The sequence below is a fragment of the Mobula hypostoma genome, chromosome 16, assembly GCF_963921235.1.
Source record: "Mobula hypostoma chromosome 16, sMobHyp1.1, whole genome shotgun sequence".
Lineage (NCBI taxonomy): Eukaryota > Metazoa > Chordata > Chondrichthyes > Myliobatiformes > Myliobatidae > Mobula > Mobula hypostoma.
In genome coordinates, this window is record NC_086112.1 from 44442796 (window position 1) to 44461717 (window position 18922).

General features: G+C 40.1%; 1 protein-coding gene across 2 annotated transcripts; it reads right to left on the reverse strand.

The window, feature by feature from the left end:
- Nucleotides 1-2889: 2889 nt before the first annotated feature.
- LOC134357363 (growth arrest-specific protein 1-like) lies at nucleotides 2890-14209 on the reverse strand. 2 transcript variants are annotated; one of them, XM_063068838.1, is made up of 2 exons: nucleotides 11535-14209; nucleotides 2890-3760 (listed from the first exon to the last, which is right to left on the reverse strand). In XM_063068838.1, the coding sequence occupies exon 1, from the start codon at nucleotides 13856-13858 to the stop codon at nucleotides 13031-13033; it is 828 nt and encodes a 275-aa protein (XP_062924908.1). In that variant the 5' UTR covers nucleotides 13859-14209; the 3' UTR covers nucleotides 2890-3760; nucleotides 11535-13030. The 2 variants fall into 2 exon arrangements, with proteins under 2 accessions (XP_062924908.1, XP_062924907.1); XM_063068837.1 differs by having other exon boundaries at nucleotides 11320-14209.
- Nucleotides 14210-18922: the final 4713 nt, after the last annotated feature.

Here is an 18922-nt window from a genome sequence, read left to right on the forward strand (position 1 = left end):
AGTTACGGTAACTTTGAAGGTTAAAAAGGCAAGCATGATGGATGCCTTTGTTGTTTTTGGGAGGGGGATATGGTTAAATTCAGCTACAAATAAGCTTGCTACTATTTGGTCCATGTCATCTCCAGCAAGAGCCATCCCAACAGTCCAAGAACATAGAACAGTGAACATTTACAGCACAGTACAAGCCCTTTGGCTCATGATGCTGTGCCGGCCTTTTAACCTACTCTAAGATCAATGAAACCCTTCCCTCCTGCATAGCCCTCCACCTTTCGATTATTTATGTGCCGATCTGTGACTCTTAACTTCCCTAATGTATCTTCCTTTATCATCACCCCTGGCAGTGTGTTCCACCCACCAGCAAATTTCTGTGTAGATACCCCATACTTTGCTCCAATTATCCTAAATTTATGCCTCCTTGAGTTAACTATTTCTGCACTGGAAAAAAGGTCTCTGGCTATCTACTCAATTTTTGCCTCTTATCATTTTGCACACCACTACCAAGTTACCTCTCATCCTCCAATCTCCCTCTTCTTAATACTCTTTAAATATGAACCCTGATGAACTAGCCAAGCGGGAATTCACAGTAGCCAGTTGAACTACCAGTATACAGTATGATTGGAGTTTGAGAGAAAACCAGACAAGCTGGCAGAAATGCAGACTGGCATGAGGAGACCATGTAGACTGCACAGAGATAGCACCCAAGTTCAGGACTGACCCAAGTGCCTGGATCTATGAGACAGCAGCACCAATTGCTCTATCACTGTACTCCATCACTCAGCTGAGATCTGGGTGGAGACCATGGATATTGTAGTGGTAGAAGCAGACGATCCTGGTGATGGAAATATATAGATAAATTAAGAAACATGGTCTCTTAAGCAACATGATCAAATATCTACGCTCTTCAAAAAAATGGAGCATGAAAAACTGTATTGGAATGTGTTCACTACCAAAAAATGCATAGTTTTCATTTGTTACAAATTATTTGCATGTTTATGAAACTTTACACCCTATTGTTAAAACACCAAATGGACGACATTCATAATGTAGTCAGATTAAAAATGAAATTTTTGTGCCTTAGTGATTAAAACCGTGAAGCATTTATTTGCACCTTCTCAAATTAGTTGATGCAATAGTATGCATTGATATTTGCATTTTACAGAGTTTAACTACAAAATTTTGTTTTGCAACAGTGTATGGTAGTTCATCTGGTGATATAAATTTCTCCTGCAGAAAGATCTTGTGATATTGAAACTGAAAATGTTTGTGAGGCTTACTGAGACGTTAGACATGAAAAGGTTGGATATACGCGATGTCATATCTTAATAAACTACTCTATTCTCTATCTTGGTTTCCTTAGTCAGTAATGTTATTTAATAACATCAACGATTTTCCACTCTGAAGAAAGGATCAATCTTGGTGATCTTATCTGTTCGGGAAATCTCTGTTTATTACTGTCATTGATTAATGTACCAATTAAACCATTGAAAATCCCGTTGGCTGCAGAGAAGGAAACATGCTTCAATGTTTGAGCAGCTATTCTATACTTCTTCCCCAACTTTCTTCATTCCTCCAAGCCTAAACTCAAATTACACACAATGTGCCCACAATTTCCAAGTGTTTACTGTATATGTGACAACATTTGACTTTTGTAGGCATAATCAGCTTCTCAGAAATTATTTTAAGTTAAGGAAAGTTATAGTGGTAAGCTTTGCAGGTAGAGTGATCTTGCCCACTGAGATAAACAGTCGAATGGGAAATGTTTGAAATGATAAAAGTTCGGGAATGGCAGGAATTTCATTTTGATACAAACTATGGTCATTGTCTTAATTGTATTGACTAAATCATTATTAAGGTTTCGGATTACATTCTTTAACTACTATCAGCAATTAAAATGTTCCAATCTTTTAAAAATTTTGTCTTGATGTCTTTAAAATTCCTAATTGTGAAGTATTGAAATCCATTATAGGAGGTCCACATATATGGCCCATTTAAAACAATATGGTACGCTGCTTGGCAGCAATTATCTGGGTAAGATTAAGAACATCTATGCCAAAGTTAAACTCTCAACTATCAGGTCAGTGCTAACTTCTTGTCATTGCTGACAATCAACACAGATGCACCTCAGAAATGGGCCTTAACCCATTGCTCTACATTCATGACTGTTTGGCTAGACACAGCTCAAATGCTATTTATAAGTTTGCCAATGGCACCACTTTTGCAGCAGAATATCAGTTAGCAAAGAGGAGGTGTACAGGAGTGAGATAGACCGGCTGGCTGACAGGTGTTACAACAACAACATTGCACTCAACATCAGCAAGACCAATGAACTTGTGGAAGTCCAGGAAGGGGAGGTCGGGAGAACACACACCTGTCCTCATCGAGGAGTCAGCGGTGAAAAGGGTGTGCAGCATGAAGTTGCTAGGCATCCACATCTCAGATGATCTATCCTATCTACACATTAATGCAATTATGAAGAAGGCACGCTAGCAACTATACTTCATTAGGAGTTTGAAACAACTTTGGTAAGTCACCAAAGACTTCAGCAAGTTTTTACAGGTATACATACGATGGAGAGTATTCTGACTGGTTGCATCACCTCTGGTGTGGAGGTGCCAATGCACAGCATCGATAGAAGCTTCAGATCTTTGTAGATTCAGCCAGCTCCATCAAAGGCACAACTCTTCCCACTATCAAGGACATCTCCAAAATGAGGTGCCTGAAAAGGCAGCATCCGTTATTAAGGACCCTCACCATCTGGGACGTGGCCTTTCTCATTACTATTGGAGCTTGAAGACTCACACTCAATGTTTTAGGAATTGCTTCTTCTCTTCTGCAAATCAGATTTCTGAACAGTCCAACAAGTACTACCTCGCCAGTGCTCTTTTGCACTATTTATTTATTTATTGGAACTTATACAGTCATAATTTTTATGTCCTGCACTGTAATACTGTTGTAACTGTGAATGCAGTCACCAGGAGACATTAAAGCTGGTGATACATATTAGATTCTGAAGACACATGGTCCCCTTTTTTTGTCATTTAGTAATGCATGCATTAAGAAATGATACATTATTTCCTCCGGTGTGATATCACAAAACACAGGACAGACCAAGACTGAAAAAACTGACAAAACCACATAATTATAACATATAGTTACAAACAGTGTAACAATACCATAACTTGATGAAGAAGTCCATGAGCACAGTAAAGTTCAAAGTTTCTCAAATGTCCCACATCTCATGCAGACGGGAGAAGCAAGAAAAACTCCCCCTGCCGTGCTGACCACAATCCGACTCTGAGTCATCCGAAAATTTCGAGCTCTGATCAGCTCTCTGACACCAAGTACTGAGCACCATCTCTGTTCGAACAATTCGACCTCCTTCTCAGTTGCCAAAAGCAGGCAGGTCGGGGATTTTGAGGCCTACCCTCCGAAAGATTCCCGACCACATGGTAACGACAGCAGCAAATGGGCATTTCAGAAATTTCTCCAGATGTTCCTCTGTGCTTTCATGTCCATTCTCCATCAAATCAGAATTGTCCACGGCCCCTATTTAATGGATACAATATAATTTTTCACCGGAGGGCTGTGCACACGCAGGTGCGCCACCATCTTCTCCACAAAACGACATATTTCATGACACATGTCACCGCCAATAAGACTGATTCTGATACTAAACATAACTCAGAAAATGTGTAGCTGGTTGATAGTTGGGTTGAGTTGTTCTCTAATCTTGGCAATCCATTTGCAAACATTTCTTAATCTGAAAAACATAAATAAAGTTAATAGAGCCAGTAAGTGCTTTAAAGCAGCTGCATTTTTTTCTTTATCAATTCAATACAAGGAAATTTGTATTGTTTTGCATTTAGTATCAGCACACCTGAAGCACTTAGTTCTGTACCAATTAATTACCCTGACCGCGAAGTTGGTACCTCTACTGTTAATGCAGTGTCCATCTAAAATAATTCTTTCTTCTGCACTCTACAAATAATTTGTTGTTCATTCTTGAGTCGTAATTGCATTGACTTGATCATTAATTCTTTGTGCAAGCTGCTGTGATCACCAAATCTGTCAGAGCCAAAGTATCAACCCAACCTTCCAATGACATATTTACTTATGTAATCAGTGGCCACTTTATTAGGTACAGGAGTGGAACCCAGTGAGGCCTTCTGCTGCTGTAGTCCATCCAAGCCTGTGACAGGGGAAAAGTATACAGTGTATAAAGGACAAGGGCAAAATTAATGATCATTGTGTTGGTTACAACACATCAGCGTGATCATAGATGGGATTTGACAACTGTAAAGGAATAAGGAGCTTTGGTTACAAATGTGAATAAAGCAGCTAAACACGAAACCTTCATTGGGTCATAAAGCGGAAGTTACGTCAATGTGTGTAAATATTGTAGGCTAAAAGGCTTGAGGAAAGATGAGGATTTGGTGCCAAGTATTGTGGTGAAACCTTGTGATGAGGAGTGAATCAGAATCAGGCTTATTAGCACTGACAAATGTTGTGAAATTAGTTGTTTTGTGGCAGCGGTACAGTGCAAGGCATTAAAATTCCAATAAGTTGCAAAAATAAACAAATAGTGCAAAGGTGGAGTGATGAGGTGGTGTTCACAGGTTCGTGGACCACTCAGAAATCTGATCGTGAAGGGGAAGAAGTGGTTCCTAAAAAACGTTATGTTTCTTCAGGCTCCTGTACCACCTCCACAATGTTAGTAACAAGAAGAGGGTATGTCCTGTTTGGTGAGAGACCTTAGTGTGATGGATCTGTCCCTCCTGAAGATGTCATTAATGGATATCATTAAGATGTCATTAATGTCATCAATTGTGTCCGTGATTCTGCACATTGGAGTCTCCACACCAAACAGTGAAGCAACCAGTTAGAATACTTGCCTCTGTACATCTGGAGAAATTTTCAAGAGTCTTCAGTGACATACCTAATCTCATCAACTCTTAATAATGTTTAACTGTTAGTAAGTACCTCCTTTGTGAATGTGATATCCCCAAGAGTAGGTTAGTCAAGTAAGTTGACAATATCAACAATATACACCCAGTGAGCGTATGTTCATGGTCTTCCGCTGCTGCAGCCATCCACTTCAAGGTTCGATGTGTTGTGTGTTCAGAGATGCTCTTCTGCACACCACTGTTGAAGCAAGCATGGTTATCTGAGTTACTGTCAGCTTGAACAGTCTGGCCATTCTCCCTTGACCTCTCTCATTAACAAGGTGTTTCCACCCACAGAACAGGCACTCAGTGGATGCTTCTTTCTTCTTCGCACCATTCTCTGTAAACTCTAGAGACCATTGTGTGTGAAAATTCCAGGAAACCATCAATTTCTACGGTAGTCAAGTCACCCCGACTGGCACCAACAATCATTCCATGGTCAAAGTCACTTAGATCGTATTTCTTTGGTCTGAACAACAACTAAACCTCTTGCCCACGTTTGCAGACTTTTATGCATTGAGTTGGCTGATTTTCATTAATGAGTGGGTGTACAAGTGTATCTAATGAAATGGCCACTAAGTGTATTTAAACCTGAGTATCTTTGTCTACAGGTACTCAAAATGTGAGTTCACTCAACCGCTTCCTGGCATGAACACCAAGAACACATTTGTATCAGCATATCAATAAAAATAGACATCTGCAAACTGTACATTGTCATATTGCCACAAGTCAGCTTTTATTATCAGAAATACAGAAAACACATAGAAAACAGCTTAGATACCATCAAAAAATAACATCAGTATTTCTCATCTATCCTTTTTCATATATTAGGTTAAATGTTTTTAAGATAGAGAACCATTTGACATACTTTGTCAGTTTTAGATAATATTAGGTCACTCTGGGAAAATACGGCTTTCACCCAGCTGGCATTTGTTTTTTGCATTTTCTTATCCCAAGGGACCACATCTGGAAGTAGAAGACTGTATGCATTTCTGCTGTTTTATCTACTCATGTCAGCATATCTTCTGTTCCTTTTCTCCCTTATACTTCACAATGATCCTTTGAAAGGATCTAAGCTCTTTTAGCAAGTTGCAGATTCTAACTATACTTATTAATAACGCTTTGCTTATATAGTCCATAGATTTGATTCGAGATTAGTGGAAATATTCTTATTGCATCTTCTCTGTCCAACCCACTTATCATTTTAAAGATTTCTCCCAAGTTTTCCCTATTCTGAAGAGAAGTGCTAAAGTCTGTTCAATAGCTGCATTCTTTCAGTCTAGATTGTTCTGGTATTCATTATTTTACTTTTTTTCCTTTCTTCTAAGTCTTTTTAATGGCAAGGAGAGCACATAATATTCCAAGTGCACATTTTTCAAGTTCTTAAGTTGTTCCAAGAACTATAGAAAGGAATTCAAGCCTGATTTACAGAAATATTGGAACATGGAACATAGAAATCTGCACCACATTACAGGCCATTCAGCCCACAATGTTGTGCTGACCAGGTAACCTACTCTAGAAACTGTCTAGAATTTCCCTACCTCAAAGCCCTCTATTTTTCAAAGCTGCATGTACATATCTAAGAATCTCTTAAAACATCCTATTGTATCCACCTCTACCGCTGTCGATGGCAAGGCATTCCACACACCCATCACTCTCTGTGTGGAAAACTTACCTCTGACATTCCCCTTCTACCTGCTTCCAAGCACCTTAAAACTATGACCCCTCGTGTTAGCCATTTCAGCCCTGGGAAAAAGCCTCTGGCTATCCACACGACCAATGCCTCTCATTATCTTATACCTCTCAACCTCCGTCGCTCCAAGGAGAATAGGCCAAGTTCACTCAAACTATTCTCATAAGGCATACTCTCCAATCTAGGCAACATCCTTATAAATCTCCTCTGTGCTCTATAGTAGCCACATCCTTCTGGTTGTGAGATGACCAGCACTGAACACAGTACTCCAAATAGGGTCTGACCTAGTTCTTATATAGCTGTAACATTACCTCATGGGTCTTGAACTCAGTCCCAAGGTTGATGAAGGCCAACACACCATACACCTTCTTAATAACACTGTCAACTTGCCCAGCAGCTTTGTGTGTACTTGGACACAGATTCCAAGATCTCGTTGATCCTCCACACTGCCAAGAGTCTAACCATTAATATTATATTCTGTCTTCATATTTGACCTACTGAAATGAACCACTTCACATATATCTGGGTTGAAATCCATCTGCCACTTCTCGGCCAAGTTCGGCATCCTATCGATGTCCTGCTGTAACCTCTGACAACCCTCCAGACCATCCACAACATCTCCGTTTGTGTCATTATTGAAATATTGGAACATTTCCCAAGAGAAGATGGTTGAAGGACTGACTAGAGGGCACAGATTCAGAGATGAATGAAAGATACAGAGGTGAGGAAAAATATTTTTAAATGCAAAGTGGTTATGATATGGAACATTGCATGAAAGTGTAATTTATTAGAAACAGAGCCAATCAGGGCTTTCAACAGGATATTCAAAAGGCATATAATGGAAGATAACTTGTAGCGTTATGGAGAAAGTTGGGGATTGGGACGGCCTTGATCTACAAGTCGTCGGCACGAACTCAATGATGATTAGTCTCCTGTGCCTTAACCATTCCAGGAGTCTGTATTTAAGATTCCACACCTTAGAGCCCATAAAAATGGGGGTGGGGGGGGGAAGGTGGTATAACAATTTTACTTTGGATGTGTTCAATTTCCAATTATGAAACTTCAATCATATGATATTACAAATGCCATCTTCAACAAGACACACAAAATGCTGGAGGAACTCAGCAGGCCAGGCGTTTTGTGTGTGTGTGTGTGTGTGTGTGTGTTGCTTTAGATTTTCAGTATCTGCAGATTTTCTTGTGAATGCAATCTTCAGTCCTGCAGCAGTGCAAAAATAGCTGGGATAATGCAGGAAGATGTCTCAATATGCTCCAGAATACAGTGATGTGTGAAGTCAAACTGGGAGTCAGGAGTAGGACTTCACATAATATAAATCCTATAGCATGCTAGAAAGATATTTTAAGAGGCAAGCTTCTGAATATCTTATAATTTAGATGCCTTTGTGATTTTTTTTTAAATGCTTAAGATTCTGTCCATGCTCTTGAAAACATTCTGTTAGTGAATCGGGTGTATACATGCACAGAGTTCCGTCCTGGTACCCAGAACTAATGCTGAATCAGGGGCAGTCAGATGTTACCAGCTGTGCATCATAGTTAGGATGCATTTCCATTACAACTCCACAATTTTGTAGGGTAGGTCTCTTTCCTCTGCGGTGTTGGTTTGGATTCAGTGTTTGATTCTTTTCTTTATCAGTTTTGGATTTGGACCATTGCAGTTTTAATGCACAATCAAGCTACCTACTTCAAACAGTTATGGAACAAAAGTTCTTTAAATCACGTTAAGCTAATTAGAAAATTCTATGAAACTGTCTAGAGTGTCAAGGAACGTTCATGAATATTATGTAGGTTTTCGTGATACCTTGATTAAATATTATACCTACATCGTTGTTCTGTGTGTTACCATTAGACTACAGGTTCCAATTTCCAAGAAATTTCTATTGCTATTTCCCATATAATTAAGGATAATAAATTGCTTATAATGTTTGCACTTTATTTTGCTGTGATAAGAATAAATTCGGCCTTTAAGATAGATGTTGCCAATCCAACGTAAAACAACAGACCAGTACATTGTCAGTCATTCCATCGATTTTAATTCACCGCTCATTGCCATTAGTTTGCTATCCATATTTGTTACTTTCCAATTTTGTTCTAAAATATTTTGATAACGTTGTTTCATTTCAGCATCGTTTTAAACACTGGGGTTTTGTCTATTGCTCCAGCAGTAAACTATGGTGTTATTTCCGTAAGACATTGAAAACAATGGGAAGTTGTAGCATTGTGGTAATTCAGACGCTTCTTCCTAAATTTCTTCCCCAACATCCTTGCCAACCAGATAAATAAAATGTCATGCATCTGCCACATTTATAGGGTTTGCGATCTCTATCTGGATATATGTTTCTGTTACATATTTGTTCACTATATAAAAAATAAGCAGGTGCATGATGATAACCTAAACCAGCGTATGCGGCCCAGTCCAGCTGATGCGTTAGACTTATAATATTCTTCATATTTTAACTGCAGTCAGGTTTTCTCCAATGACATTATCCAATCATTGTCTTTATTTTAAAAGAATGACTGGATTCCGTCACTGAGCAGATATTCAAAAAATCTTCATCAGCCCCTTGGCGCCGCACCTCCCTTTTGATATAACATACACTTTAATACCAAACCTCCAGCACAATTAAAACGAAAGTTCCCGTAAATTTAAGTGGAGGGCGAACTCTGAAAAAACGCCTGTCAAGGTGGCGATGTTTCCCACGTCATTACTTTCAGTGTCCTGTCAAGTGCATTATTCTTGCACTTTGTCCTTAAGTCATTTTTCTCTCACACCCGCACCTTTTGTCTCTAAATAAAACATTTCCACAATAAGCAAATCTAATTCCTACACGTTTATGATATAACAGGGACCGCGGACTGCCACTGTGCGGATAATCCCCAAGCAGTGTCACTGTATTGGTTTTGTAAAGGGTCACCTAAACATTTACTGGCTGAAAGGGTTCCTTCCACAATAACAATATCTCAAGTCCATACATTTATGATGCGCTAGAGGCTGGGGGTTGCCAGTGTGTAGATATTTCCCACATAATTCCCTGCAGTTTCCTGGACGTGTAGCATGCTAGAATGAAGTGCCTGCCCATTGTTTGACTGAACTATTATGTGCTTAACATTTACATAACAAAAGTGCCACTCGACTTCCCCGATTAATGCAGCTGAAGGGCTCTTGTGGACCCGTAATAAACATTGTTGAAATAATTTATTTGGAGCCCTGGTTACTCGTGGGAGAATGGCCACTGCGAGTTAGCTGATTGGATAGTCAATGTTGTTGTCATGATGGTTTCATAAACACCAAGTGCTATGTTTTTCTCTATTGTGCCTTGTATACAAAAGGACTGCTGTCTGCCGGGCTGATCAGTGGACCAAGAGACCCTCTCGCCACATACTGTATGGTCACTGTCAATTAAATGAACTGCTCCTTGTTCTCTGGTATTGTCCAGGAGTCCCTTAAACATTTTGTCACAGAGAACGAGAATGACAGAGAGGAAAAGTCCCCGCACTCTCTCTCGACGCTGTACCTCAGGACTCTCTCTGTTCTATATGCCGACATCCGCCGGAGTCGATCGTTTTTTTTACCATGATGCCTGGCAGCATTCGTTCAATTGATCTTTAGTCAGTGTGGGTTTTCCTGCGTGCGGTCGATATTACTTCAATAGACCGCTGAGCTAACAATCTCAAAATAGTTACTTCGGTTGCCTGGTACCAGGGGAAATGCAATCCTCAATTTGCTGTTCGAGCACTGTAGAAAAGTACCGTCATGCTAATAAGACATTTTTTGGTGCGGATTTTGAAAATAAAATTGTTATCGTTTCCTATTGAAAAGGTACCCCTGTGAGATACCAAGACAGTGCCAACAGCAATAAGCATCGAGGGTAAAATTATAAAGCATTAAAATAATTTAGAACGTAATAATCCAGTTATTGAATCAAAGTAAAACATGAAGATGATTGCCTGTCCAGGTCTGTCTCCCATGCCCATTGGCACTCTCAGAGCGAATCAGCGTTATATACAGCGGCAACTTTACCAGACATTTTGGCTGGTGATTTATTTTAGGCAGATGCTATTGACAGGCGCTTGTAAACCAGTCCCCATTTATCCTCTGGGTTAATTATCACTCCAGCTGCTAGACCCCAGGCTTTGCAGTGCTAATATCTCCACTCTTTGCTGGGGAAATCTCCCTATGCCTCGTGCATCAAAATGACTTTTCAATGGAAATTGGAAATGTTCAGTCGTAAGACTAACGTAAACAGCCATTAGTCCAACTATGTACACAGAAAAGCAACTAAAAGCGCCTGCACAGTAGCTAGCAAACAACGATTTCACTTCGGGTCAATAGGTCATCTTTTAAAACATAATATATTTTCCAGATTTGTCAAAATCACAGGTAGTTAACAACGTCTTCTATGATTCTATTTTATAGCGGGACTTTCTTCCCATTGTAATTTACAAAATGGGCAGGCTGTCAAAGTCTGTATTTACAATTAATCCGTCGATGCAAGAATAAAAGTTACCCAATCAAATCGACTCATTACGGGAAAACAGCTGCTACTTACAAAAGATTTAAAAAATAAATTATCTTCAATCTACAGGCGCGGCGAGGAAAGCTGCTTCCGGGAAGACCGTAACCATGTTAAAGTACATTTAAAGAGGTGTGCAAATAACTACTTACAGCGGTTACAAATGTAAGCATACAGGTTTCCCTTTATATAAAATCCGCATAATAGGGTTGCGGTCGTTACTCAAATCCGTCAACCAAAGTAAGTTTATTTGTGGGTGCAGTTAAACTTTTGACTGGGCTTCCAACCGCAACATTGAAGAATAAAATAAACAGCAAGAGAAAAGATAAATAAACTTTTTCTGCAAGCCTGATGTGGCGCGACTTACTTGAGAAGGCATGGGCAATCCCCCAGAGGACCGGGCCTGCTTTGTGTTAAATGTTTAAAGATTTCAAACGATGGAATTTATTCTTACTGCAAACACTCTTATTTACAAGGTCAAGTATACCAGCACTCGACGGGTGCTTAAGAGTGTAATTATTTATCTAAGGGCGTTTGAGTGAGGATCTGGAGCCTTGGCAGGAGCCCAGGCTGAATGCCCTCAAAGCCACTCAGAGTAGAAGACATTACATTATATGCATGGGTTGTCCGATGTGTTTTGCTTTTTTTTTGTGGTGATTCTCATCTTTGACCCTTTTCCCCCTCACTGCCGAGGAACTAAGTAGACATCTCGTGGATACACATGGGTCAAACAAGTGGGCCGGCTGCATTCCATAACACAAACAATTGGCAGATTTTTTGTTAAAATATGAATTGCAATAAATGTTCCTATACATTGTGCTCAAAGATATCCACACTGAAAGATAGGTAAGCGAGCCTGCTCTGGTCGGCATTTTGCAGCGAGTGAAGACTAGTGGCCGAAATATAATAACGAGAAAATTAAAAGATTTTTGAGGGTTTTTTTTAAGACGTCCAGTGTACACTGCGCATGTTAATCAATACTGCACAGTGAGCAATGGCTGTGTTGCACCTCCCCTCGCATAACAAAATTAACTTTTTTTAAAAAAGTAATCACTCTAATGATTCCTGCGGCAACTTGTAAAAAGATGTAACGCAGAGGAAACTCAATTATTCAAAAGCCAAAACACGACCCAGCCATCAGCAGTGAAAACAGCAAAAGTGAAGGCCCTGGAAGTTTGGGAAAGTTAGTTTGTTATACACTCAAACACAAAGTTCGCGAAACACCTTATTAATATTAACTGCGAAACGCCAGCGTTTTCACTTGCACCCAACACAGGCACACACAAAGTCTTAGGGCATAGTTTTTAAACTAGACGACTCTTTATGGCTTCTATGAAAATACAATGTTAATGGCAGCCTTACAAAATATTTTTAAAGAACAATTTCTATCAAGGCCAAGTTTTTTATATATCTTTCGCTTTCCAAAAATACATATTTAAAGATTTTTCAAATCTATGTCGCACCTTATATTGTTCAATTGGGATCGTCGATCGGTCATAATAAATCAATTTCCCTTTAGTGAAAAGTACTGAAATTCTGCACCATAGCCGGTAAAATATTAATGCATTCTCTTACTGCTCGATGCAAAACCAAAGCCATGTAGTTAAGTCTATATTTCAATAAATTATTCTCCAAATGTAACTTTATACACAGACACACAGCTACTGGTTAAAAAATACCAGTCATATAAGATTTATACTAGTTGCACCAGGGATAAATTCAGTATCTCGGATGCAAACAAAAATACAAACAAATCTTACCAGAATTAAAATTTATATAAAAAGTCTATGAATTGTCTTTTTTATATTGAAGATGGCAGTGCAGAGCTCCTTTATTGAAGAATATAAAAGTTGCATTGTTCAATTATAACCGGGCGATCAGTAGTAGTAGTAAAATGGATGCCATCAAAGTCAAAACATTAGGCACTTGGACGGTAGAGGAGCCTCTGGGGCTTGAAGTGTACCCTTTTGTGCCTCTATTATCATCATCATAGCTGATAACGTTGTCTGTTGGATCATCTTCATAGTCCCAGTATTCATCTGGCTCCATGTCCGACCCGCTACTGCCTGAGCTATGCTCGGGTCCAAAAAAGCATAGCCTGGCCATGTTGTCCTTAATCGCCTCGCAAATGGGTCGATCGGCTCCGTCGCAGACGCACTCCTTGAGAAGCAAGGCTTTAGGGATAACTAGCATGCTCTCGATTACTTCCCGGCACTGATCTGTGCATTTGATGCCGTTGAAAAGTTTGCCGCAGTTATGGAGGTAGCGGTGCATGGCGTTGTTGCACTGTTGATCCATCTCGCATTGCAGGCGGGCTTCGGTGCAGCCCATTACCCCGTCCCGGTTGCGAGTCCTCGGCAGGCAGGGCTCGATGGCACGCTTGGTGCGTTTGCACAGCTCGTCCTTGACGCAGTCGCAGTTCTCCAGCATGGGTCCGTTCTGCGTTTGGTTGAGGTGGATGAGAGCCGAGAGGCAGTGGCTGGGACACCGCCTGGTCTCCAGGTTTAACACTGATCTGCAAGCCTCAGTATACTGCTCGTAGGCAAAGCTGCAGTCGGGCTCGACCTGACACTGCACGATGGCTTGCCAGCAGATCCGCCGGGCCAGCGATCCAGAATAGCTGAAAATGATCAGTAAACAGACGAGAAGATGCCCCTCGAATCGGATCAAGCCAGCGAGACTTGCCATCATCTTGGTGTCTGAAAGTTTTGAAGTTTGCTATTTTTTTGCATAAGGGATGGCTTATGTCACGCATCCATTCAAAAGTCTTCTGCGATCGCAGTGAAGAGTTTCTTTCTCAGTACTTCCCCCACAACATAGTAGGCTATGTTCTTCTCGCCTGTTTTTCCGTCAACACACTGCATGTAATGCTTCGAAGAGTTTGGCTCCGTTTCTTTTTACAGCAGACTTCCCTCCTCCCCACAAAAAAAAAGCCAACGTGCTCTAATTACTTCGGCAGCGACTCCTAATATATTCAACAAGCTGCGAACAACCAGCAGAACTGCCCCGCGACATGTCCTCCCCCAGTCCCCGCCTCTGATGTTATACAGCGAGCTCCAATTGGCTGATGGTTTCAAGTCCCACCCTCTTTACTTGGAATCCAAGCTATTATTGGTTAACATTTCTAACTCACGCCCACTTTACTTGTACTCTGTGGTACCATAGGCTCATAGTTATTCATCCCGCCCCTGTATTATCTTGAGTGACACCACCGGCTGATAACACCGCTCCCGCCCTCAATACATACTACAAGATAGTATTGGCTGGTATCTCCACACTCTGCACAATCTAATTATTGTAAGGAGGAGCCTATGAATGATTGTTATTTTAGCAAATCCGATTCCAGGATTCTGGTACCGCGGTAGCTTCCTGCGGAGTCTGCATTCTTTGTAAATTCCCGCCGGATGCTATGGTCCGGCCCCAGGATCCTGCGCAGTGCTGTGTGTGTTCTTTCCCTGAGTGTAAGGCTGGTATGTGCAATACTGTAATATGTTCAGTCCGCCATGGGATTGCTGTTTTCCCGTCTTTCTCCACAAGGCTGGACCCGTTATCTTTCATGCTGAGTTTCCGGTTCCATCTTTTCTAGGAATAAACAAAAAACAAAGATCCAAAGGAATGTTGCAAAATGGCTCTAAGTTTCGTAACAACTTTTAAAATGATGTAAACTAACGTCTCACAATACACATGCCGCCTATTTAGAAAATGGAAGTAATTTGGATTAAAATCTGATTTAGAAACTTTGAGTGTACTTTGCTAGTTCTTTGATCTTATCGTGATTTGTTTACTAATTCGTGACATTTTTCTCATTTCACGTTTTCTTCTGTTGCATCTCTCCTTTTCTACTTACGCTTGTTTTTAAAAAAATCTCATTCATTCCTTCTCTCCCCAGTTGGTTCCGAACCCCAGGTAGATTAACTTCCACGGAAACGGCCTTGCGTGTTGTGACGTCACTGGTGCCGTCAAAGTTTTTCAATTCACAAATTCGATACTGCTTGTGTGCCGTTTCTGTGTTGTTTGAGAAGAAAGGAAATGAAAAACAATAAACAAAACAGTCTTCAAGAATTTGCGCGATGTTCTTAACAAAAAAGTGGTTTGAAAGCTACTTGCTCCAGATGAGAATAACGCACCCCGAACGCCAGGGGGTCTATTTTTAACCATTTAACGCGAGAACGCCGGAAAGAGAAAGAGTTAATGTTTCAGGTGAAAATCTCAAGTAAATTGAAAAGAAAGTGAATGATTTTGCTGCAATTGTAAAATGCTCCAAAGCTTTTTTTAAAACAATTAGATGTGGCTGTAAAATCTCTTGAATAATGAGATGTTTTTGAAGCTCAAACGAGCAAACAGTCCCTATAATAAATACATATATTGAAACTAGAATTAAATTACTTGTAAGTTAGTATACTATTCACACACACTCTCAATTCGATTATAAATCGTAACATTTTCAAAGCAAGTTACGTTGTCGCTAAATAGTTGTTTATACTGATTTACAATAATAAATGGTTAACCAATATTAAGGACTCTCAGAGAGCACCTGTATTGTAATACACACTTATATCATGAACGAGTAGAGTTAATATACTTACTTTAAAATACCATCCAGTTGCAGAATTGTGAATTTAATTTCAAACAGCATTCTACTTTGTGAAAATAATAATTACGCTCTGTTTCTTTATTTAAACACCACAGTTGATTAAGTACGTGAAAGCAACAGCAGCGGATGGATGTAATTTGATGCCATGCATTTAGAATGAACTTCCTGTGGTGATTTGGCTGCAGGGGTTGTCACTTGGGATTTGGAAATTAGATAAGTACACAGCTTGATGATAATGGCACAGTCCAACAGGACTGCACAATAATTGGTTTCATGTAACTTAAAACAGGTGAAAGGAGATGAATATTGTACGTTAACCAAGGAATCTGTGGAATCCAGGGGTCTATTTTTAACTATTGCAACAGTATTCCAGTCATGAGTTTTAAGGATATGAAGATTTAGCATACGTGACTTCATATAAAAATACACCAAATTAAAAAAGGCAAACAATTATTGTTACCTTTGTTTTTTGACAGCAATTCAAGTTGGTCATGTTTATTTGACAGTAATTGTAAATTGCACTAACATTCATGGGCATGGCAGCTTGACACAGTATCATCCATTTAATATCTGCAATAAAATGACTGATTTCCAATCCGCAGGTCACCAATGAAACACTGCTGTGAAAGAAAACAATGACAGATTTCTGTCAGCTGTATGGTATGAGCTGCCACAAACCCAAGGTTGTACTGTTCTCATTAAAACATAGGCACTTGTATAAACAGCACATTGCTACGGAAATTGTTTCGAAATAAAACAAAAAAAGGCTTCGTTACATATGAAAGAAATTTAATTTGCTTGGCAACTGTAGTAGTCATTACCATCTGATGTATTGTCAATTTCAAAAATAGTTTACACCAAATGTTAATAAGATTCCTACAGTCTCTATGTACTTAGAAACTTAAATATCCTGTTGTTGCTCAACCAGATTAGGCAGCATCAGGGGAAAGAGAAAGAGCTCATGTTTCAGGTCAAAAACCCTCCCTCAGAGCTGGAAGTAGTTGGTCAAATGGTCAATAAGCCCTTTGCTATTCAAAGGGTTAACCTATTTTCAGCTTTAAAAGAAAAGAATGGAGAAAGGCCAACTTGCACCATTAGGAGTCTCTTTTCCAAAAATAACATGCTGAGCAACCTGGAGGCTTTCCTGACTAATGGGAAGGGGAGAACAAGAGAATGAATAGTGGAGTTATCCGAAGATCACGAGGAAAGGTGTTTTAGAAAATATATTAAGGTGATAATAGTTATTTTAAGAGTGCATGGGTGATAGATGATGTGTAAGAGGGTGCAGGATTTTGGGTCAGGTAAGGATGGATGGAGGTCGGGGTGTTGGAGAAAGGGTCTGGAAGTGACACCACCACTGGTGAGGATTTCAGAGACTGGGAGGCCACAGTAGACACAAAATCTTCAATGGAGACTGATGCACCATCAATAACTCCAAAAGACTGAAAGCAGAGTAAATACTGAAAGGCTTTTATTAACAGTAAAATGGGACCTCGTCCCTGCTGAGTATCTGTCCTGGACTGAGGGAGGAGCAGTGGCACAATCGCCTTTATTCAGGGGTCTGTGAGAGGAGCTACAGGAGCAGTCAGCAGAGGGGCGTGTCCAGACAGGTAATCCAGTTACAACATATATATATATGTATATGGTTTACCACAAAGACAATAAACTATAGAAGATCCTTAGGAATAGGTCCTTAGAATTCACTTCAAATTGACCAGAATGGCAAATACTCACACAGCCAGATTTACGTTGAATAAATGACCGAAGAGGAGAGTGGAATCAATGTTAATAAGGATAATTTATGGTGGCACTTCTGAATGGGCAGCAAATTAATCATTTTAAACTGCTGTTTATTCCTGAGTCCATTATCAGTCTGATTGCCTGAAAGTATTTGAAGAATCAGTACATCTAAACTACTGTGGCATCAGCAGTACTGGAAAGAAGGCCGATGATGCTGGGGGAACTATTTGGTTTAATTGGCATGGGGAAAAAGGAAGAGAAGGCTAATATTTCAGGAAATATTTTTGAAATTCTGAAGTAAACAGGCATGACAATTATTGTATCTCTGAGATCCCCTGATTTATCTCCCTCTGTCCAGCTGTGGGCAATGTAAATTCATGACTAAAGCTTCTCATAGCCACGTTGTAGAACATTGACGGGGATGCTGTCCAGCCTGGAGATCTGGTTGTTTGTTTTAGATTGGATATTGCTGTTTTAATTTCTCGGCAGTCTGGTCCAGTGGCAAAGCTGGATTTCATCAGTTGCTGTGTGATGTAGTCCAGGAAGGAAACCTGATGGGGGACTGAAATGTACCAGCTGATGTTGGTTGCCTCTTTGTCCCTGATTAATTCACTCCTGCTCTTGCTTTTTAGTCAAATGGGGCTAGGGTTCTAGATGACCTTGACAGCTTCAAAGAATATGTGCATAACATAGTTGTCAGTGATTTACAGATCTGCCTGTACTCTCTCCATCCACCATCAATAATTGAAATAAATTGGATTGAATTGACTTTATTTCTTACATCCTTCACAGACATGAAGAGTAAAAATCTTTAGGTTACATCTCTGCTTGAATGTGTAAATTAGTAATTTGTAATAAATAGTATAGCAAATTGAATAGTATTTGTAATAATACAGTAAGATATACAACAGAACAGTCAATATAACTTAGAAATACAATTGTGTCAGTGTGAATTAATCAGTCTGATGGCCTGGTGGAAGAAGCTGTCCCGGAGCCTGTGGGTCCTGGCTTTTATGCTGTGGTACCGTTTCCCAGATGGTAGCAGCTGGAACAGTTTGTGGTTGGGTGATTTGGGTCCCCAATGATCCTTCAGGCCCTTTTTACACACCTGTCACTGTAAGTGTCCTGAATGGTGGGAAGTTCACATCCACAGATGTGCTGGGCTGTCTGCACCACTCTCTGCAGAGTCCTGCAATTGAGGGAAGTACGGTTCCCATACTAAGTAGTGATGCAGCCAGTCAGGATGCTCTCAGTTGTGCCCCTGTAGAAAGTTCTTAAGATTTGGGGACTCATGTCGAATTTCTTCAGCTGTCTGAGGTGAAGGAGGCACTGTTTTGCTTTTTTCACCACACAGCCGGTATGTACAGACCAAGTGATATCCTCGGTGATGTGTATACTGAGGATCTCAGCCCCAGATCCAT